The 24,229-nt window shown below is 42.5% G+C and overlaps 1 protein-coding gene across 2 annotated transcripts in view; it reads right to left on the bottom strand.

Moving 5' to 3' along the window:
* Positions 1 to 23,561, bottom strand: part of CCDC88C (coiled-coil domain containing 88C) — a 100,456-nt gene extending 76,895 nt beyond the window's left edge. For both annotated transcript variants that reach the window (XM_030481777.1, XM_030481779.1), the window contains exons 1-3: positions 23,042 to 23,561; positions 22,857 to 22,957; positions 14,336 to 14,444 (exon numbers count right to left, since the gene is read on the bottom strand). In XM_030481777.1, coding sequence (XP_030337637.1) covers positions 14,336 to 14,444; positions 22,857 to 22,957; positions 23,042 to 23,101 — 270 coding nt within the window. In that variant the 5' untranslated portion in view covers positions 23,102 to 23,561. The remainder of the gene's footprint in view (positions 1 to 14,335; positions 14,445 to 22,856; positions 22,958 to 23,041) is intronic.
* Positions 23,562 to 24,229: the final 668 nt, after the last annotated feature.

Below are 24,229 nucleotides of genomic sequence, written 5' to 3'. Positions count from 1 at the left end.
AGAACTGACCAGTATGAAATATTTAGCAGGGGTTTTTTTGTTTGTTTGTTTGGGTTTGTTTGGGTTTTTTTGTTTAGTTTTTTTTAGGGTTTTTTTTTTTGTTTGGTTGTTTTTTTTGTGTTTTTTGGTTTTGTTCTGGTTTTGGTTTTTTTTTGGGGGGGGGGGGATGTAGAGGGGTGTTTTTCAGTTTCAGCTTTCCTCCTTTATACACAAGTACACTTCATTCTAACTCTCAGACTAACTTGATAACACAACAAATCACCATGGTAAGAAAGGAGTTTCAAGTATCTCCAGACTTGTATACTTGTCCCTTTCACTACTTGTTGGTACCATATTAGGCAGGAATCATTTTCATCCCAGCGAAGAAACAGTGTACATACCCCAGCAGAAGAGTACTGTGGAAGTCAGCCACTCCCCATCATCAGCACAAGCAGACAGAGAAGACACAGGGAAGCAACTGTATAGTCACAGCATACACCAGCAGAGGCATTTACTGGTACTTCACAAAAAAACCAACCACCATACCCCTGTCCCTGCCCCCTCCAAACACACAGCAAAACCTACAGTTCAAAAAATAGCCTTTGATGCAAATTTTTGATATATGGAGGTTGGGCTTTTTGGTTTGTGTTGTTTGGTTTGCTTTTTGCTTGTTTTAGGTTGTTTGTTTTGTTGTTGGGGTGTTTGTTTTGGTTTTGGGGGGATTGTTTCTTACAGTTTGTTTTCTTTCTGTTTTGTTATTTTGGGTTTTTTTTAATACAATCTTGTTTGGGGATGAAAAACAAAGACTGAGTATTTCCCAGCCTTTTCTCTCCTTACGCAGATTTTTCTTCTGGCAGCAGTTCACCAGTTACGCAAGCATAATCAAACTGAGAAGTGCAACACTACACACTTAAAAAACCCTACTATAATGACTATATGATAAACTTTAGCACAGTGCTCAGACAGCATCTTTAGAATCTCAGATTCACCTGTGCAACAGTATCGCTCACACAACCAGTAAGCTATAGCCTCCGATTTTGCGGTGCTGCAGAGGTACGTTAAAAACTGACATTAAAAAAGCTTATTTAAAACAAATGTACTGAATGCATTTGCTTGTCACCTCCTTTGCATATTAAATATGCTTGGCCGATGCAGCCAAGACTCCAGTGTATTCTGAAGTTTTCAGTTACAAAATTGTATTCTACCTGTTACAGAAAGAACAACATACCAGGAACTTGCTTGTGCTTTAAGCACCATTTTGCAGCATTTAGCCAACTGAAAAATAAACTACCTTTCACTATTAATTTTCTCGGCTTACAAAAGACTTTGAGGAATTAAGTGTAATACAACATGATGGGAGAGACTTGCATAAGTATCAGTAAGATCAAGATGGTTTGTTTTTTGTTTGTTTATTGGGAGGATGCATTTAATGTATTTGATACTTACGATTATCCCTTTAGAGTCTCAAGAGTCTCTGCTTGTAAATGTATTTCTACTTGTTTGTAAACAAAATCAAAAGAAACTTCAAATGATCTGTCCTTTATAAATGGGTGACAGAGCACAGGCCTGACTGCAAAGTCTGCATGCTGGAGGAGCACAGCAGTTCAGATTGTTATAAACACACCTGCTTTTTACTGTGTCACACTAACTCAGTTGTCATCTGAGCGCACCTCTTACCACCAGGTTTGGCATAATGCTCAAAGCCTGCAAAACTAAGCCTCCAAAACTAGGTGCCCTGCTAAGCTCAAGACTGAAAAAGCAAGCCAGGATGGGTCCTTCTGCAGATATTCAAATGGTTGCCATAAACACTGCAAAATCTCTAAGTAGTACTGATGAAGTGTGATAAATACCTTGACATTGGTAAAGGCTGCAATATGCTGTCAAGGAGAAGCGCCAAAACAAACCACCACCTGGCAGACAGCTCCAGTTTCACAACAGCCAAGGGTATCAAAGCAAAACTACTTAAAGACCCCACCATGGAAGATGGCTGGCACGTCAAGTTATGTCAAGTCAGGGCCACTTAAAATGAGGTCCTATGCCATACAAAGAAAATGCAATTGCAAGTTAACCAAGATGCTTTAACAAGAGGCCAAACTACAGCTGCATCTTATGGAGACAAGTCTTCCAGCAACAACAAATTATTTGAAAATTGAACCCCTCAATTGCACAGAATTTGGACCCAGCAATTTATAAAGAGAAAGGGCTAGTGAAAAAGGGAGATCAAAATTACCTTTCCAAATAAGAATTTGGCTCTGGCTACAAAGGAAATGCATACTGGAAGAAATGTGAGACAGTTCAACCACGTTTGAGAATTAAAGCAGAGTGCTCTGGTTTAGTTTCTTCTGCATGACTGGAAAAGAGCACTGGAGTGTAAGCAAAGCTTCTAATAATGGCAGCTTTTGTGGTCCTTTACTACAGACTCATTCCTTCTGCATGTAAAACTGTAAAGATACACCCACGTGCTGTTTGGATAAGCATTTGCCACAAACACTAAAAGTAAAGACAAAGCCTTCAACAGAGACATGCAGCTTTCTCATATTCAGGAAGAAACAGAACACACAGGGTGGTTTGGTTTTGTTGGTTGGTTGGTGAGGGTTTTTCCCCAGTATTTGAAAGATCGAAATTGAAGTGACCTTCAGACATTTATTACATTAAAAGGCAACTCTCTTTAGTTAAATTGTAGTTCTGCTTTGAAGTAACTACACAGTTTTGAGAGACTCCTAGTAACTCAAACAGTAACCAGTCAAATAGAAGGGCTTTGCTGGGGCTTTTTGTTTGTTTTTAGAGAACAGTGAAGCATGCTTTATTTTTAAGGTAACGACTTCCCAGGACTGATTCTGTTTCTTTGGAATCTGTATCCTGACAACTGAGCCTTTTATCATACATAGTAATTCTGCATTTAATATCAAACCTTAAAAAGAAATTACACCTCTGTCCAGTTTCTACTGGTAAATCACTATGCCTCCCATGAGACTCCAGCCACTTAGCTTTACTGCAACACAGCTGCTCCAAAATAAACCAGGCATTAACCACAGTACTACCCTTCCCTGTTCTTCTAACACACACTGTGTGCGAAACAGGTCTTTCTGCAATACAAATTTGATGCTGCACTCCCTTACAAATACCTTTCTGGATATATGACAGATGGGATCACCATTTAAAAAGAAAACATCTCTTTAAAGTGCCACAGGGAATTTACCTTCATGCTTTTGGTCTCAGCCTTATAGCAAACAGCTTAATGTTTTTTGAGTCGGTTCTTTAATATCAGGTAAATAAAGTAGACTTTTTCTAGAACACCACCTATTGTAGTTTAAAAATATTAATAACCCATTAAATAATCATTTTCACAGGACACGATGATATTTAAAAGGAATTCATACAACATTTTTCTTTTGTGCAAAGACCACAAGCCTTTCCTACCACCCCCAGAGGAGCAGATGTCTATCACTTATCTTGATCACCTAACGGGCACTAACAATGTCATTCTAAGTCTTAAAAAAAAAAAAAAAAAAACCAAAAAAAAAGCCCAAACAAAACCCACCAAAAAAAAAAAAAAAGTATAGCGACTTTAAATAATGCTAATTATGAAAGAGAACAGACAGTGATAGCTCCACAGGGGCAATTTCAGCCTGCTGAGCAGAGTTTTATCTAGGCACTTTTACTGGCCACATGAGGACCCAGCAGAATTTAAACACAACTCCCTTCAGCTCTGTCCTTAATCATAATGGGAAACAGCAGAAGCACCAGCTCTCACACAGCTTCCATTCAAAGAGTCCACCCAAACAGCTATAAAGAAAGTTGTTCTGCTTAAAGTACAGTGTACACACATTAATTCGCTGCTTTATTTGCTCTTCAGAGTTTGCTTACAAAAAAATGTAAAAAAAAAAAATAAAAAATCCTTCCTTTAAAAAAACAACATATTTGCAAAATGTGAGACATATGCATGGATCGGCAAGTCAGCAGTTCAATTTCTGCGCATTCATGAGCAGGTTCCTTCCCTAATTTGTGCTGGTGTAAAGTAGGAAATACACCCTTCCCTGTGGTTTGTCTTCAGCAAAGAAAGCAGCACACTGAAACTTCCTCCTGTCCCCAGGTGTGTTGCTTCCTCAGGTCCAGAGACCTGCTCCAAAGGCTAAATTTCATCATTATTAACAAGGGTAGGTGACTCCACAACCTCCACACCCATTTCTTGGCTTAAGAACATTTACATTTGCCAGAAATACAGGATGTCGTCACAAGCTTGAGCAGACCTTTACCATGCAAACCACATTTTGTTCTCAGAATACAACTCTGCATTTGGATATGATGCTTTCCCCAATCTCTCCCACACATTTCTGAAACTGATAATCACTCCTTCAAAGCAACAGATAATACTGCTTTAAAAAACATCTCAAATATCAGTCTTGGATGAAAACACTCTGTGGAAGAATTGCTTATTGATCTTGTAAGTCCTTAAGAAAAAGCAGTGCCCAAAAAAGTGGCAGTTTGTTACAGACCTTTGTAACAAAAGCTAATTGCAACCCTGTTGGAGTGGAAACCTAGGCTAGCTGACCTAGAGGCACAGAGACACCTTTGCTTGCTCTGCACCACAGGGTCATAGATGTCACTGGACCTGACAGGAACGAGCCTTGACACCAAACCTTAATCTGGAGTAAGAGCTGGATAAGAGCAAGACTGTGTACTGAATCCAGTGTGCCACACAGCACAGCATGTGACAATACACTCATTGTTAAAATAGCCACGCTGAATTAAACAACACTTTCACAGGCAGACCACTCAAACAAATTAAGAATATAAATCACCTTCATTTGCTACCTGCCATTCCAAAGCAGAAATTAGTTGCTTTGGAAATTGGCATGCAATTCAGGGCTTGTTTTGCAACCATACTTTATAAATCTGTGGAATTCATCTTCTTGTCTCTTTAAAAACTTTTTAATGAAAAGGACTAAATGACATGGAATTCATTACAGAAACACAAGCAATAAAGTAATCTTTAACTTTCATTTATTATCATCTTCTAGCAAAAATAAATCTCAAAGCTGTTTTCAGTGGCATGCAGGCTATTTTCTAACTTACCCAAAATTGGTAGGCTCTACCAAACTTAGTTCCCTCCTTGACAAAAATTCAGCTGACAAAAGCGGGACATTTGCCTGAAATGTAGGCAGCAGGACTGAACATGGCTGTCTGGTGAGACTGTCTGAACAGTGACTTACATCTTAAACCTAATATCCAAAAATATATATGTAGTATAGGACTGAAATACCCTGTGGCTTTAGCACTCGTAATCACAGCAATAGTCTAGGAGATTAACATTAGGCCTTGGCTTTCATTAAGAAAAGCCCCGCACACTCTCACATTACCCTTTTTTAAGCCATATAAAGGACACAGTGGATGTATTTGGCAATTCAGACATCCCAAGAATTGTTTCCAATTAACATGTCAGAGGTTAACTAAATACTGCTGCGTGGGAACCAAATAGCTATTCCATACTGTAAAATTTTTACAGGCCACCTCCGCTTGCCTCTGTATCTTAGGACACTGCTCCTCTTTTCTTGGCTCGGTTTCTTCATTTGTCTGCACAATGAATTCACACCCCTTTAGCTTATTAAGCAAAACAAAGACAAGACTATACAGACCCATGCCAGCCTATTCTGCCCTTTCCCATATTCTAGCTCCAGGAAATTACAGGCAATAAAGTAGTTCAAAAGCCAACCTATTCCCTTCCATCTGTTTGAGGTCACTATTTCATTCTGTATTAAAATGCACGTGGAGCCTCAGGGGAACAAATATGTTTCTTTAAGCTCAGTCTTCCATTAAACCTTCAGACATAATTCAATATATTGGCTGAAATGCATCCTAGAATCACAGCCAATAACCTCAGTCAGGTGTCCAACAGCATGCTACCAGCCACCTGATATGGCAGCTCTCACCAACCTGGAAACTTTTTAAACTTTTAAAACTGACCTCTGCAGAAACTTACATCAGCTCCAGAGCAGCAATGTTTGTCTAGTTCTTCCGGAAACAAGCAAGACAATTCTCACCGAAAAAGAAAAAAAGCATCAGTCTGGCTGGCCATGATGAACCACCTGTCTCAGACTCTTTCTCACTGAAATAACTTGATAACAGGACCCACACAAAATAAGCATGATCCTTCTCATGGTTCTTATGTTTATTCCACTTGCAGAGTTGTACCACTATTTTCAGCTGAAGGACTAAATCAAAGACTAGTATCAGTGGTTCAGCATTTTCCAGAATGCCTATGCCAAGATCAGTCATACCCTTGCCCAGCACCCACCACCACAATAACTGAATGTCTTTACAATACCAGTCTTACATGCAACCTTTATGTCTCCTGAGCATGCTGTTGCAGAACAGAAAGTTTAATTAAAAACATTTTTGTCATGTGCTTAATGAGGCCTTCTTGGTTCTGAAGTATTAGCTAAATACATATAGACAGTCTGTGCCTGTAGCAAATTTAAACTAACTAGAAGAGTCAAATGAAGAATAGGAGTGGAAACAAACACAAAGCAGATAAGGTCCTACTCCAAGTTGTGCCAGTGGCAGTATTTCCCGAGTCTTAGCCCACTGCCTTACTGAAACACAGAGCATCTCTACTGTAGTACCTTAGTACTAACTTATTTATCATACTAACTTACTTATTGTAGACTTGTGAAAAAGACAGAGAGAGGCTTAGTGGCTGCTCACCACCTTTTCTTTGTGCAGCTGTAACTTAAGACCACTAGAACATACATGCTACCTTCCGTAGGTGCAACAATACAATTGCCAATGCAGAAACAATTCAGGAATCTGTATGCATACAAGCCCACTCAACTGTACAGAAAAGGGAGTGAACAGACACTTAAAAGTGCATGAGATCACCAAAGTATTTGAATTAGAAAGAGCTTATGTGTTGAATCTTCTTATATCTTGCTCTTGAGAAAGCTGACATTCTCAGTTAATAATCTTGGAATTTAAAGCTCGAGATGAGGAGTTGCTAAACTAAGATCTCTAGGGAACAGGAATCAAAAGAAAGCATATTGCGTCACCCAGGCATATTGGAGTTTAACACACCAAACAGACAAGGCTAGCGAAAGAAATTTTTATCTAATTCAGTAGGCCACTGTGGGTACCAAATCCCCCCCTCAGAACAGAGGAATGCTTTTTGACTTAAGGGTGTATGCATTTATGTGCATTTCTAGCCCCTTGGTGTTCACTTTGCTAAGGGCTGGATTACTAGCCCACTAGAACTAGTCTGCCTGGTGGGAAAAGATTTCAACTCCCAAAAGAGGACACTGCTACTTCTACAACTTTATTTATAGCTTGAGTATGACTGTCAGTCCATAACTCGTGCCCAAATCTGGAGCTTCAAGTTTGAATTCCTCTTAGTAGTCCAGTCAAGAGCTCTAAACCTGACTCAATGCTTCAAATACAGAAGCAGGAGTTGTCTATTGATCTGAAAGCTACCGGTATCGCAAGACCTTCGCTGACCCACCATGAGAACCAGCTTTTGCCCCAGCCTGAAGACAGAACAATCTCACATAGCCCCAGCACGAGCAACACAACAGCAGGTCACAGTAATAGCAAAACTCACAGGCAGCTAATACCCTTTAACATGCCTGATAAAATCCTTGCTGTTTGTACTTGTTTTACACAAATTCAGAGCAGCCAAGTAAAAGGAGGACACACGTCTGTAGAAACATGCCTTAAAGTAAGGCATCCTTGTTCACCATTATCTCTGAGTCCAGCTAAGTGAGTTTAGGTGGGGAGGGTAGGATTTGTGGTGTTAAGTTTCTAAGAATTCGGTGGATGGTTTCATTTTTCCTCCCCCACACCCTCACTTTAATGGAAATGGTAAGTGTTCGAGTTTCTTCTTGAAGCTGCACAAGCCACGCAGTCATAACTGGTTTCGGAACTGTGTCCTGGTACAACTTTTTTTTTTTAATTAAGATATATTTCCAACCTATTTAGAAACATAAAGCAATCTGCTAGGTATTTAGTGGACACAACTGCCACTTCATTTTCACTTTCTGCTCTCCATCATCCTCGAGTTTTTCAGGCAAGTGGTAGGAATTTTTGCTTGGGACTGCAGTACATACTGTGGGAGTGATTACTGGCATTTTTGGGGGTTAGCAAACTAGCTGACATCAAAATAGATGCTTTCATAATTTATTTTTTTTTTTTAATAAACTGCTATCAAAATGATTTTTAGTTCCTCAGAAAAAAACCACTAAACCCAAGGACTGACACATGAGCAGAGGAAGCAGAGCAGAGCCACTTCAAGCTTCCCCTGCCAGCCTGCCTTAGGCCTCTTTCAAAATTCTATAGATACGAGTATGTTCTCCAAGGGTTGCAGACATCAGGGCAGCTGCTCTTACATGGAGACTACAAGATTTAAATATTGTCCACAGCACAGCAAAGGCATAGGCTAACACCCTTCAAATTTTCTACCTTTCTTCTTTCATCGACAGAAGTAACAGAACCAGCAACAATAATAGCTCTTGCACAGGTTGTTGCAGCTTAAGGGGATTTTTGTGTGTGTTTTTTTCTTACCTTTTTTAACATTGCCAACAAACTCTAGTACTAACAAGCTTAGTACTAACTCTGCCAGAAACAGGGATAGTGCCACACCACTATGAAGATAGTTACCACGGCTGGGATGAATCACCATTTGGAAAAGAAGCACAAGGCCCCAGGGAATTAAGGCCATAACAGCTCACTGGCAATAAGGGTCAAGAATGCTCATTTCCATGAAGCCAAGCATTGTTCAGTCTTGCAGTACTCACTCCTGAACTATTTTCAAGCCAATTTAATTGGACCAGTGGATAAGCCTTAGTGGAACTCACAACAGAAGCATTTCAAAGTGAAGGCAGAGCTCAGGAATAGCAAGATTATTTCACCCGTGTTGGACTGAACTAGCTAGTGTTGATTTAAGGACCGACATTCTCAACTACGTTATCAACACAAGGCAGCAGATGACAACTGGAGATCAATCTGTTCCATATACACTGGTTAGCTGTAGTATGTGGTAAAGACTTCACCCTTTGACCAGGATGCACAACACCTGCACCAATGAGAAGTGGATCAGCACCTCTTCTCCAATACACTCAGTTCCCTATTGACTCCTTCAATCAACATCCTCACTGCAGTCACAGACTAACTTGTAATTCTCTGTACTAAACCATTCCTTACAAAACCATTTTGAATTCCAGTTTAAAGACAGACAAGTGTCTGGATTCAGTCAGAGCAAGAAGAGACGCACAAAACCCACACCATGAGCAATGAACACATTCTGCCATGCTCAGCCCTTTTCCAAGATACGGTACCAATTGCAGAAGTTTTATGACCAGCCGTTTCTCCAGTGAACCAGTGCTGTAACAGTTATTAAATGCAACTAATGACAGATTCTCTTGAATGCTCGTGAAATTCCACAGCAAAATGAGTCATTTGCCTGGTCCTGCTTTCAAAAGAGTGGCCGCTTGCCAGTCACAGACCTGCAAAAGTAAAGCTGCCAAGAGAGCAGGAAATGCAGATATGTCTTGACTGCTACCACCAGTAACAAATATTACATACCCTATGAAAAAAACACCACCACCAAAGCCGCAGCAACCAACATTGTCCCTCATTTTAAGAGTCTTGACACTATGTTTTTCCTAGTAGCCACCAACAATCCAGTTTTATGCAGCTGAAAGTTGTGAGAATACAACTCTTCATAAAGTTGTTAATAAACAAATTCAGTTAGCAAACTTCTAAAAATTAGAGGCTATTTGAACTTAAAAAGGCTACTTCATTGCATTTACCACTCCAAGTTATGCCTACTGAAGCACAGATAGGAACTGAACTTTACGGCTCAAATCAGAGCCAAATTCCACTAATAACCTGGCTTGTTCATTGTCATTCCCAGCACAAACCCTCAGCCTGAGAAATCGGGAAAGCCGCAACACTGCAAAGAATGCCTGGATTCATGCTTCTGGATTAGACCTAACCTTGTTTTCTGAAGTAATATTACCTGTATTAATGAGAATTTTGCTTTAACAAAGATTATCTACAGATACATGAGAAATCTGATATTAAATACAGATATACTAGACAACTGTGATCTGAAATGTCAACTACCTTCTGAATATCAGAGTTAATTTTAGTAGCCACCTATGTCACCTTCCTCAGATACAGTTTACAGTACCACGAATTTACGTCATACTCTTGATCACTCCTGCCCAGTGCAGAGAGGGACAAGTATTCTTTCATACCTACCAATGTCCTTCAATGAAGCATGAGGTGGCATTTTCCTCATTCTAGAAGACCTAGAATTTATGAAGCTGTAAACTTTACTTGCGTCCATTAAGTGAAAGGGAATGTAAAATGTCAAGGCCAACACTGTATTTTTAGAGCTTTTGTTTCTCTTGAGGAAGCAGCAAATTCATGTTCCTATTGTTTGTCAGGAACTTTTTTCCCTCCCACTTCCAGTCTGCAACCAAATTTGACTATGTTTTCAGTCAGTAAGACACTACCCTCATTTTAACTTAAGCTAATATATTAATACTACTTCAAACAATGTCCACAACTTCAGCCTATGTAAAAACATCTCTAAATACTGAAGAGAGGCCTAACAATATTTAATATATCCCAAAGCATCCATTTGGTTGCATGTTAAAAGAATATATAGAAGTAAATTCTACTAGATCCTAAAATACAAATAAATGCTCCAAACATCTAACAGACATTAGTACAGATGCAACAATATACTCCGAATCACCCAGAGCTTGGTTACAGCATAGATGGCCTTAACTCCACCCAGACTATGGAGAGTTGAAGGCTGCATACCACCACATTAAAGGGATTCTCAGATTAGTGTCAAGACCTCGGATTTGCCCTGAAAATGTGATTGTAACAAGGACATCTCTTATATAATGTTATCATCACAAAAAATGTGATTATTTTAAAATTTGCTCTAATTACACATTTTCAGGGCCAAATGCAAAGAATGATCAGCTCTCATGACTCTCAGGTTTTTTTACTTCAAATATATGTAGTCCTCAGGCAGCAAGATTCATAGCACTTAATTTCCAGACTACAACAGGAACTTCACTGTTACGGTTGCTACAGCAAGCCTCAACTACTGCTTCCCATTGAAAATTCTGTCTTAAACTGTTTTAGTCATTGCTAGCTTTACTGAATTATGATTACACAGCTCAACAGCTAGATCAACAAGACACCAAGCAACATATCACATAATTAGGAATAATTTTTCTTTTTTCATGAACCTGAGCTCTCTTCAGGTACTCTTTCAAGAAGTCATATTATCAGCTCCAAGACAAAGTAGTCACATGAATAAAATGCTTTAGTTTCAACATCTTATGGACCAGACTCTTAGACTGTAAATCTTGAGGGGGTGAGGAGAGAGGAAGAAAGACTAGTCCTGTCCTTAAACATAGTCCTTTTCTCTTGTAGGCTCCATACATGCTTACACTGTTCAGTGGGTAACAAAGAAATAAAAACCCCACATTCAGCCTCCAGTTATGACCAAATGGAATTTCCCCTTGAAAATCACAAGTCTCAGGAATGACATCACATTGCATCAGCATCTCCAGTTTTCAACAATCAAGATGCAGGTCAGCTGTCTTCAGAAGTACATGATACCCTCTTATATCATCTCAAAACAGAGTTACACACTTCACTTTACTAGCAAGCTGCTGGAACCTGCACAGATGAGTCATCTACCTGACCCAACTTTTCCACAAGTCCCTCCCTCTTTTAGGCTTCCCTAAACAAGGCCAGAAGCATAGTAGCGGCAATAATATGGAACAGAAGTAGGCAATAACATGGAAGAAAATAGCATCAAAAAGGACTACTATAGTTCAGCATTTAATCTCTTCTGTATTTTAAAGACAAAGCCAATACACAGTCTCTTCTGCATGAAGTGTCCAGGATGAGCACACTGACAACTCCTACAGTTTAGTTGTTTTGTCCATTATAAGCTCAAGACACATACCAACATATTTGAAAAATCCTGGCAGTCAGATGAAGCTCCTGACGACTGGAAAAAGGGTAATATAACCCCCATTTTCAAGAAGGAGAAAATGGAAGATCCAGGGAACTACAGACCAGTCAGCCTCACCTCTGTGCCTGGCAGAATCTTCGAGCAGATTCTCCTGGAAACCATGCTAAGGCACATGAAGAACAATGAGGTGGTTGGTGACAGCCAACATGGCTTCACTAAGGGGAAATCCTGCCTGACCAATTTCGTGGCCTTCTATGATGGGGCTACGGAACTGATGGACAGGGGCAAAGCAGTTGATGTCGCCTACCTGGACTTGTGCAAAGTGTTTGACACTGTCCCACACAACATCCTTACCTCTAAATTGGAAAGACATCAATTTGATAGATGGACCACTCGGTGGATAAAGAATTGGCTCGATGGCCGCATGCAGAGAGTTGTGGTCAACGGCTGAATGTCCAGTTGGAAAACAGTAACGAGTGGTGTCCCTCAGGGATCGGTATTGGGACCAGTCCTGTTCAACATCTTTGTCAGCGACATGGACAGTGGGATTGAGTGCGCCCTCAGCAAGTTTGTCAATGACACCAGGCTGTGTGGTTCGGTTGATGCGCTGGAGGGAAGGGATGCCATCCAGAGGGACCTTGACACGCTTGTGAGGTGGGCTGATGCCAACCTTATGAAGTTTAACCAAGCCAAGTGTAAGGTCCTACACCTGGGTCGGGGCAATCCCAGGCACTGCTACAGGTTGGGTGGAGAAGAGATTCAGAGCAGCCCTGCAGAGAAGGACTTGGGGGTGTTGGATGACGAGAAGCTTAACATGAGCCGGCTTCAGTGTGCGCTTGCAGCCCAGAAAGCCAACCGTATCCTGGGCTGCATCAAAAGCAGCGTGACCAGCAGGTCAAAGGAAGCGATCCTGCCCCTCTACTCTGCTCTCGTGACACCTCACTTGGAGTACTGTGTACTGTTCTGGTATCGGCAACATAAGAAGGACATGGAGCTGTCAGAACAGGTCCAGAGGAGGGCCACGAGAATGATCAGGGGGCTGGAGCACCTCCCATATGAAGACAGGCTGAGACAGCTGGGGCTGTTCAGCCTGGAGAAGAGAAGGCTGCTGCAGCCTTCCAGTATCTGAAGGGGGCCCTATAAGGATGCTGGACAGGGACTCTTCATTAGGGACTGTAGTGATAGGACAAGGGGTAACAGGTTCAAACTTAAACAGGGGAAGTTTAGGTTAGATGTAAGGAAGAAGTTCTTTACAGTGAGAGTGGTGAGGCACTGGAATGGGTTGCCCAAGGAAACTGTGAATGCTCCATCCCTGGCAGTGTTCAAGGCCAGGATGGATGGAGTCTTGGGTGATATGGTTTAGTACGAGGTGTCCCTGCCCATGGCGGGGGGGTTGGAACTAGATGATCTTAAGGTCCTTTCCAACCCTAACTATTCTATGATTCTATACAGGAGCATTTTAACAGCCTTTAGTGGTTTCAGCCTGGTTTATAATGCACAGCATTTGAATCTGGCAAAAGATGTGTAAAAGGAAATAGTAGAACAGTTACTCCTCTCACTAAGGAGTCTAAATATACACTCCAGTGTGTATACAGAAATTCTATTTAGAGTAAATGAATTCACTCCTATGGCTTTCCAGCAGCATCAAACATGTATCTAAGTCTGCAAAGGTGCTCAGCTGTCACCTCCCTCGTTTTAGAGGAGCACTATTACAGCAGAGGAACACTGACAGTCAGTTCCGGGATGTTGCCTAAGAAGTGCGCTACCTGTAAGATTTTGCAGTCATTCCTGCACTTAAGTCTCTTAAAGAAGAAGTTCAGAACTAACAACCGCTTTAACACCTAAGAAAAGGCATACAGCAACGTCTACCTTCAAGATAAGCTCAAATTTATTTTATCTAATCAACTTTATAGCAATTTGACATTTATAATTTAGCATTAAGGACGTTTCTTCATGACCATTTGCTTGCTGGCAGCCCCTTTAAGAGAAAGTCACTTGTTTTAAATTTTATACCCAAAACCATTATTCCAATGTCAGCACATCCTTTCATATACACAGCCTGCAACACCATCACAAAAGAGCCTTTTCACTGCATGTACTACCCAAGTACTATCATAGCCTTCGAGCACATTTCTCCTTTAAAAGAAGGGTGCAGGGAAGCAGCCTCTGGCCATGATGGACAGGTAAGGTAGCTGTATTGTCACTTCATAAAGAAAGCATGGCTGACAGCATTTTTACATAAACACTATTTCCTTTTTATTTCTTGCAGCAAACTTATTTTTGAGCCATTAGCCCCTGCACCAGATGAAACATTACAGCAATCGCCACAGATCAATGTGCAGAAAGCAGAAATCTCACCTGATAGTAAGTCTTGATGTTTCTGACCAAGATGGTCAGGTTTTGAACCCGAAGATAGGTGTCATTATTTACATGCTTGTTGACACGCTGGTTGGTTGGTCGAGGATCTCTATTAAAAGCGGAGAAAGAAAATACAATATTACTATTTTACTCAGTACTAAGACTTAGTATCTCAGTAATACACTGTTAGGAAAAGCCTTAAAAATTTACCCATTTAGTGTGCTGATATAATTATACAGGATACATACACATTAATTTACGATGGAGAAAGCTCATTACCTTTGCCCATACGCCCATAACTTGGAAATTTCCATGCACGCCGCAAAGTATCATACCTTACAATTAACCCACAGAGCAGCTCAGAGCAACTTCCCTTCTTATTTATATTTCTCCAAAGAAAAGAGCATATTTAGTTTGTGCACACCAGATCAAAGCAGTCTCTGATAATAAGGGGTTTATCTTATTCAAAAAAGGGAAGCCTGGGAAAGACTATCATGCCTTCCTTGGCTTTGGAAGTTTTTTGACAAGAGAAGGGTGTTAACACTGGATCAATGCAGAATCTGTATCTATTATACACTGAAATGAAGGGAAAAAGGAACACTGCACTTTCATTATACCATATCATCTAACTAGATGTTACTAGATGTAACCCTACAGTTGTTTCCATGTGAAAGCTCATGTAAGCAGTACGATACTATGCCACTGTCTGGCAGAGCCAAAGGTCTACAGCCAGGAAAAGAAAGCTTTGATTGTACAGCAGAGCAATACTCATTTATCCACTATGTGACAAAAACACTCTACTAGGCTTCAAGATATGAATAAAACATAAACATAGGTAGAGATATAAGCAAGACAGGAAAAAAGTTGGTATAAAGATTTTAGGTAAAGAATCCTAAAGTTTGTTTGATTTTAAAGGAAGCAAATCAAAATTGTACCTGATTTTTTTTTTATTTCTAAAATAAAAGATAAAATGCAGGAAAAAAGCTGCAAATAATTTACTATGAATGTGCACCTCAGATTGTCTTTGGACACCTTAAGGTTGTAAAAAAAAGAACCTGAAAACCTTAATCTGCCGACAGCATAGATAAAAGTCTTGTGCTTCCCCTCTAATAAATACTCTTATCAGCAAACTCCCACACAATCCAAACACCTGCCACCCAGAGCTCTGCTCTGTGGCTGTTAATTAAGCCATTCACAGCTCTCCCAGGGCCAAACAGTGAACTCCAGCACTGACAAGAAAATAAGAGAACTGATCCAGTATTTATCTTTAAAGTGTATCTGCCAAAGTTTATGTAAGTATGTCACAGAGCTTTTTCTTTCCATTTCTTTTTAAAGGCACAACTATCCCAAAGCACCTCCTTAGTAAAAGCCGTGCTATGTGCATAAATGACAGAATAGATAGATGTTCCAGAGGTGAGAGAAAACTGCCATGGCAGCAGAAAACATCAGACACAGTATTTACGTGCCAGAGTTCAAGCAAACTGAAGTATAAATGACCAAAACTGCCACTGCTGTAAACTAGCAAGACCCTACAGAGCCTTTACAGTAGTGAAGGATTTTGTATACTGATTGGCACTGTAATCAATTACCAAAAAAAAAAGAGAACAAAGCCAACTGTTACAAGCTTTTAAAGCAAAATCTGTAATAAGTATTCCATTTTACTGATGCTCAGATACAGAAGCCATACCCATACACCGATTGACAGTATGGGTCTTCTGCAGCACAGCAAGTTGGAGAAGCATAAATGGCACCCGGGCTTCAACTTGGAGAGTACCAAACTTCAGTACTCTCTGAGCAGATGCTGAACCCTGAAGGAAGCTGGATGCTTAGCCTTCTTGGTGAGGTCACAACAACAAACCAGGAAGCCTAAAGGGAAGAAATGCACAGTAAAGAGAAGCTGGCCAAACAGAAAGGTCAGCCTACAGTTCTTGTTTCCAAGTGAAAGCTCACGTAAGCAGCACACTGCCATGCCGCTGTCTGGCAATGACCAAAGTCTGCAGCCAGGAAGAGAAAGCTTTAACCGTACAGCAGAGTAATACTTCACAACCCTTCTCAAAAGTGCATGAAACGGGGCAAAATTCCACAAAACACACCCACCGGCCACAGCAAAGGAAAGCAGATTTATTCAACAGCTGTAGGCAGTGTAACTGCACAACTTGGATGAGGTTCTCCAAAGCAAGTAAGAACCAGAACAACTCCTCCTTCCAAGACAAGACCTGCTCACCTTTTGGCACAGTGGGGCTAGTCATCTATTACAAGAACACAAGCATTGGCAGGACCAGTCCCTCAGCAATTCTTGCGCTATTATCCTATCACCTTCGTTAATGGTAATTGGTTGCCCCAAGAGCCCTTAATGCCGCTGACCTCAGGGTCCTCTTAACCTGGAGCCAAGCCGCAGCACACAGTGTCACTCTAGCAGTCCTGCCTCCTCCTCCCCACAGACAATGAAGTTAAAAGCTTTTCTGAAAACAGAATGTAGCTCGAGAAAATGACAGTTTGGATTTCTGAATGTGTTGTGTAACCAACTTTATGCATTCTCTCAGCTCACTTCACAGAGGACCCTTTGCAGCGAAAGTGGAAGGCCAGCACAACCCACACTTCAAACTACCACAGGGCTTATTGTCTCCACAGGGAAAACCAAACAATTCCTTCTCAACTAGTAATATTCCATTTCTTCTTCATTTGCTGCCACATTTTTTCTTAATCCTGGGTCAGATAAGCTCACACTGGCTACAGCTCCACAGCCAAGAACTTGGAGGACCTGCAGAAAGTTACTCTTGGAGGCAGTGGGATGTTTCAAAAAGAAAAAAAAAACCCAAACCAAAAAAAACAAAACACACACATATTTGTTCTTTTCCATTTATCACGTAAACTCGGTTACTCGGTTTTATCCAGTTGAACTGGCAATACATCTTTCGACATAATAAGCATGGAGATGAAGCCTACTTATAAGAATCAAGAGTTCGAGGCATGTGTTTATTCAGAAAGAATATTTATTAAATTTTTCAAACATTTTTGGCATCACACCTCCTGCCTAGACTAACCGTGTCAGATTATGCGAGGTCAGCTGAATCCCTCCTGCTGCTGCTGCCTCCTTCATGTCACCCATCTGTCTCCGAGACATCTCAGGGGACATGGAAGGGATGAGGCGAAGGAGCTGGGAGAGGCAGCCCAGAGGCCTGAGGCTACCTGCACTCAGGGAAGAAGCAAGCTGCCAGAACACCCACAGCCACGTGGCACTTAATGATCTCAAGAGAAGTGAAAGGCAGCGGCTAAAAACCTAGAAAGATCAAGGTACTCAAAGCACTACAACCCAACAGCCTGATCTATGGCAAAGGAAAAGTAGAAAGGGGAAGTAGAGTCCTCAAGGAAAACAAAACACCCGAGTAAACCTTACACTGTAAGGGGCAAGTTCTCTGTAAAGATGTTTCTCCCATAAAGAAAAGAGAGCTGTTGGTACTAGACTCCACACATTCTAACACCTGTTTGGTTGGTGAAACCTGTTTATGAAGAACTTTACAGAAAGAATCTCTTCCCAAGGATCACATTGAAAATTAAAGAGATTTTTACAACAGCTAACCAGGGAACCCAAACAAACTCCTGAATGTATTTGAAAAATACCTGAGCAGGACTTCAAGGAGATGCTTTTTCAGTCCCTTGATCTTTGGTCTTTCCCTTATACATAAATGTAATGAAAGCTACAACTCCCTTTTTAAAAATCACCTACTTGTAAAGATCAAAAAAGTTGCTCAAATAAGACTAAGGTGGCATGACTAAGGGAAGTTCTTCACAAACAACTAAACACCCAAGCCACATGAACAGAAGGAAAGTCTCAAACCTTACTATATAGCCAAACATTTTAAAGAAGTCCTCCGGTTTTACACCTTCATGACTTTTACAGGAGCACAGAGAAAAGGAAGGGCCAGGAGGCAGAGGCCAAATGATGAGTTCAGCAGGTGTGGGGCCAGCAGCACAAGTGCTTCAAGATGCAACCCCATAAGTCACCAATTCATAAAACAGAAGTAACAAAAAAAAAAACAAATTAAAAAATGTAAATGATAATTTCATTCGAGCAGTTTCTGACATGTATTTTTGATGATTAAGGGGGAAGCCCACAAACCAGACCCAAGGGTTATGAGACGTTGGAAGGAACCAGCTGTGCCCAGCATCCCATGGCACTTCACTCTGCAGGTAACTCGCCAACTGAAAACACACCATTCTTGGACCAGTCTAACTCTCCCACTATCCAACTTCTTCCTCTATCATCAAGTGGGATGACGCCAATACGGCTGGCAGGGTTTCCAAATTGCCCAGAACATGGTAGAAAAATGCACCTCCAAATGAGATTTTTAATTAAACAGATGCATATCTCCAACCTTCCAGCACTCATGCCATTTGCTACAAACCACAAGAAGCATGCGCTCACAACATGGCTGCTCCTGTCACGTGGTCTAAATTAAAGATGACAGATTGACAGTACCACAAACCATGACAGCTGTGACTGAAATTGAAAGACCTATTACTGTGCATTTTTATTATGCGGTTTTAATGCAAGTAGTTTTATCAGCTGTATTCCTAAGGCACATTCCTATTTGCTAAACGTTTTCACAGAAAAGCAGAGTCTACCATCAATTAGAAGAATTAGAACAAGTCAATACGAAAACACTTATGTGCCTGCATGTGTAAACCCCCATGCTATTTCCCAAATAAAACTTTCTACAGTAAGTTAAACAGGGCAAATATTTGCTTATGCTTGTAGGTGTAACACCACAGCTGCGACTGTAACACTGAAGGCAGTTTAAGCAGTATCACCACATGCTTAGTTTCATACCAGAAGTGACACACAATCATCTGAAAAAAGTTCTTTCAAATTTGTCCACAGTGAATCTCATTAACCTGGTACACATAAATGCACCAGAAACACAGAAACTCAGGACATGGCAGTTCCACTTTGAAGATTAACACACATTTTTGTATGCAGAGTATTCAGCCAGTACTGCAAGTCTGCAAAAATCAACATGTCCTTCATGCACTATCAGATAGAGGTATACACTTGGACAGGAAAAAGAAACCACTCATTTACAGCAAAATTACTTGGGGGAAAAAAAAAAATTTGTCTTGTTTTAAAATATAAGTGGGGAAACCAAAACACTGTTGTCTGTCTCTTCCTCTGAGGTTTAACTTGTTAAGCACCTAGGCACCACTATTGAGAACTAAGCAATCCTCAGCAATCCTTTAAAAAGGGTCTTGTTTTGTCAGGGATCACCATTAAGCAAAGGGATCACCAGCAAAGCCCAACAGACCAAGTTGTGGCCAGACTACATAAGCCCAGGCCGGGTTCCCTTCTTTTGCCCTTGTGCCATGGCTACATTTGGTGTGCCTGAGCAAATTACATTTTATTCAGGCCTAGCATTCCTGGGGGCAGATTGTTTCTGAAGAAGATGGAGTGAAGACACAGCCCTGTTTTCACCTCCTGTCACACAGCCAGCAGGAACCTGCAGACAGGAAGAGTGGTAGACATCACATATCTCCCCAGTGACACGGCTGCCTTGCTGCTATGAATCCGCTGCCTAAAAGACATTGACACCACAATTTCAAGCAGTTGGGACCTTCTCTACCCACTCTAAGTTGCCAGAGAGCATTTGAGCAAAATCCAACCTATGACAACAGAAACCAAAGACTGACCAAACTCGTACAGCCTACTCACCTCAAACGGCTTAAAGTCTTACTTTCACTCAGCAACCTCCACTCAACAGGTATATCTGGATTTCCTCATAGATCCACCTGTCTTTTTTGCCATGGATTAAACTTAAAAATCTGCTTAGCTGCAGAACAAAGATGTTTTATTTTAATAATGAAATTCCCAAGATTTTGGCTTTCAAAATCTTCACTGAAAGAAACCTGATGATCTGCAGCAAAGTACTGCATCACACCTCGTATTTAGATGCAAGCTCACGTACCCATGTTACTTGTGTTCCAGTAAGCAGGCAAGCAGGTTATTTAACCTAAAAACCTAAAAGTTAAGTAACACATGAACAAGGAGACAGCTATGAGACCATGGGCCCAGCTCTTTCACTCTGCTACCCCCTGCTCTCTGCATGTGTGTACGCATGCATGCATCTGTGCTTTCAGGCAATCACCACTGTCACAGCATGGAATGTCATATTCTAGCCCATTTATCAAAGGCCCTCATTAATACAATTTCAACGGGAACAAATCTCAAGCCAAGTACTGAAAGTCATCTTCAGGGACTAGGACCTGAAAAGCTGATGAGCAAGCATTTAAAAAAACATGCTTATTTTATTATTCTGAAAGCTTTGTGGGGCAGAAACATGCCTTCAAAGGCTTTCCTGATTTACAGGCAAGCAGTAATTGCATTGCTATTTCTAAAGGTTAAGTCAGGAAAAAGTGAAGGTCACAGCACCTCTCCTGAGTGCCTTGCTGGGTTGGGATACATAAATACAACCACAACCCTTCCTAAGTTAAACAGTCCTGGGCTCTCGGCAGAAAGCTCTTGGTTTCGAGCACCTAGACACCATTCGAAGCACTGCCAAAGCTGCCTAAAAAGGGGGGGGGGAATGTCCCAGTCTCCTCCACGCTGCTTGTGCTTCCCCCACTTAGACTTTCAGCAACACTGCTGGTCAAGATGTTTTTTTGGGAAAAACCAAATTTATTTACCTGACTGCTTAAGGCAAGTAAACATGTCAGGGCATTTCTCACAATCACACGGTATCCGACAAAAATGCCAACTAGCGTCACTGCACTCAGTCAGCCTATATGCTTATCTTCATTACTTCCAGGAGATCTTATCCTTTGCTCTTTGTCCCCAGAGCATTGTTAGGTTGGTCCATAGACTTTAACAATTTTATGTCTCCTTAGACATGTTTCAATGGCCAACTACAAATATTTGTTTGCACACGCCACCAGATAAATCACTTCTAAACCACATCACTCATAAGAATGCCACAGTCATTCAAAAGCCACATAACTTCAGCCTATTCAACAAAATTGAAGAGCAACTAAGTATTAAATGAAGTTTTCTTGTTTCAAAATGGTAAGATTCTTTCACATGTTATTTAACATGTGATAGTTAAGTTAGGTAAACGTGCAACAGACTCAACTGCTGCTGAGTTTGGTTGGTCATCTCCATGCCAAGCACAATGGTCATAAATCTAAATCCAATTTCCCACATCTTGGAAAACTACAAGTCTGGATCTGAGCGCTCATACTCAAGGCTCTAATTTGTAGAAAGTTACCTTTTAAAAAATGTAATTACTCCTTGAGAAATGCTGGCAATTATGTCCTCTCTTTACATTAGGTTTCCTTAACAGCTAATTTACACTACTAGTTTGTCATCACCAAGTGGGTTGATTGATCTGGATTCTGCTCCAAATCAAGCCAGCTACGCCAAGTTCCAGTTCACAATCTCTATTGTTAGTTACCTCAAACCAGAAGAAAATGTGATTACCTTTCAGATGGAGCAGACAGATACCAGAAGGTAACAAAACTTGCCAACTCCAGTGGATGGAACATGGGTTGTAAGTTACTTTTCAGGAATTTCACTTAAAGATTCTGATGAATTCTTCATTTAAGTACTGGGACTTGGCCTAACATTGCAAATCACTGGTGGAGCTTCAATTGATTTTATTCATTTAAGAGTGCAGTGCCAAAATTGAAGCATTTCCAAAGGCTCCTCTTCTGAAAGCCAAATACTTCTCCCTACAAACTTTGTTAGACATATTTCAGAATATTTAAACGCAAACACTGATGATAGAAAACAGTCAGGATCTGCATATGCAGCAGACCAGCAACAGGAAAGGATGTGGTTAAAAGAAACGTTCAACTTCTACCAACCATTCACTTCAACATTACAGTATTTTCAGTGTTTGCTCTTTTAACCTATTTATAAATAAGCTTCCTGAAGACACATCTTTACAGTGCTGCCATAAAGAGATGTCACTGAAGCTGAGCTTTTTTTTCCTCTAAATTACATATTTAACATTGAAGCTTAGATGAGAGCAGACACACTTCAGATGAGATCTTTCCAGTAAAGCTTCATATGATAAAGCACTTTCATTTCCTTATTTGTAGTACTGCCATATACCTTCCCCTAAAGCATATATGAACAACTAAGAAAAAGTAACTGTTGGGGCTTGTGGGAAGGGGAGTATAAAAGGGGAAAACACACACCACCAAAAAAGAAAGAGAAAAATATTAACGCAGGGTTTAGAGAACTGAGTGAGTTTGGGTGGGTTTTCTTCTCCTTTGTTTTTGTTAACTTCAAAGAAAACCCAAAGGAAAAATGCAAACGCGGTGCTTTCGCCCTGCACCCGGACCTTACAGCCTGTCCGCTTTCCCAGCGGAGGATGAAGACGCCGCCGCCTGCAGCCGGACACCCGCCATTTGACGGGGCGACCTCTCCCTCGGCAGCCCCGGCGCCCGCCGCGGGTGAGGGCCGAGGCGTGCTCGCCGCTGCCGCCCCCGGCACGACCCCTCCTCCCTCTCTCCGGAGCCCACTCACATCTGTAGCATAATCTTGTTCAGGACGACGCCATCCACCAGGTCCATGTAGATACTGAGGTTGTCCTCGTCCCCGCTCCCCAGGGCGCCGAAGGTTTTCACCTGCCGGAGGAAGGACAGTGGGGTTGGGGGATGGCGGGAGGGCCCGGCCATCCCCCAACTCCCCCCGCTCCCCGCTCTGCTCACCCAGGTCACCAAGGGGCTCTGCAGGAAGAGCTCCAGGAGCTCGGAGACGGTCACGTCCATGTCGCCGGGTCCGGCTGGCAGCGGCGGGAGGCTGGGGGAGCGGGGCCGGCTCACTCAGGAGACAAAGGCGCGGAGCCCATGGCCCGCCGCCCCGCTGCCCGCCGGGTGCTGCCTACAGGGGAAACAATGCGCGGCTCATCGCTCCCCCGCCCCGCGCCGGGGGGAGACGCGGGACCGCCCGCTGCCGCTCCGGTCCCTCCTCCCAGCAGCAACAGGCTGTTCTTCACCCGCCGAGCTCGCCCCGCAGCTGCCGGAGGGGTGGCCCAGACAGGAACGAGCCGCGCCGACGGAGGGGGACGAAATGGGACAGCCGCCCGCGAAGCTCCCTCGGGGTTGCTCCGGGCAGCTCCCAAAGGCGGCGCAGCCCCAACCGCCGCGGCACTACCTGTGGCGAGGCGTGCCCTGACCCCGCAATTAGACTCGGGCCGCGGCAGCGCCGTGACGGGCACGGCCCGCCGCGAATGAGAGGCGTGGAGAGGGTCGGCGCCGGCCAATGGACGGCGCCCCTGGGCGGCCGCGGGTGAGGGAGGGGGCGGGCGCGGTGCGAAGCTGGGGCGGGCTGCTTGTCGAGGCTGTACCCGGGCGCCTCATGGCCTGAGTTGGGGGGAAACGCTGGCGGTGTGTCTGCCCCTCTGCGGCCGGGCTCGGCGGGAGAGAGGTGGGGACAGCCTCGTTGCCCCCTTCAACCGAGGAGCCGCGAGGCCAGCCCGCGGCCCGGCCGGTTACACCTGCGCTCCCCTTTGCCCGCTCCGCTGCCGGGAAACGGCGCAAGCGCAGAGCGCTACGCGCGGTGTGGAAGTTTGTGCTTTAGAAGGCACGAAAGTACCCGCGGAGTGCTCCGGCGGCTGCTGGAGGCGCGCCTCGAGGTGTGCGGCATCAGCCTCTCACCGCGCACGAAAACCCGAACCGGAGACCTCCGGCAAAAGCGGGAGGCACAACCTGCTGCGGGGGACAGGACTCGTTCTGTCTTTAGTTAGGGGAACAATAACTCCCAGGCGATCTGAATCTGCTTCATCCCAGCCTCAGATTTTGAGGAAACACCTTTTAGTCATAAAGCTGAACTGTTCAGTGCATGGTGCTACATAGCGAGATTGGGTTTTGCTAGGATTCTCGTTTGATAGTTTGCTG

The sequence above is a fragment of the Strigops habroptila genome, chromosome 4, assembly GCF_004027225.2.
Source record: "Strigops habroptila isolate Jane chromosome 4, bStrHab1.2.pri, whole genome shotgun sequence".
Lineage (NCBI taxonomy): Eukaryota > Metazoa > Chordata > Aves > Psittaciformes > Psittacidae > Strigops > Strigops habroptila.
This window is presented reverse-complemented; position numbering and strand designations above follow the sequence as displayed.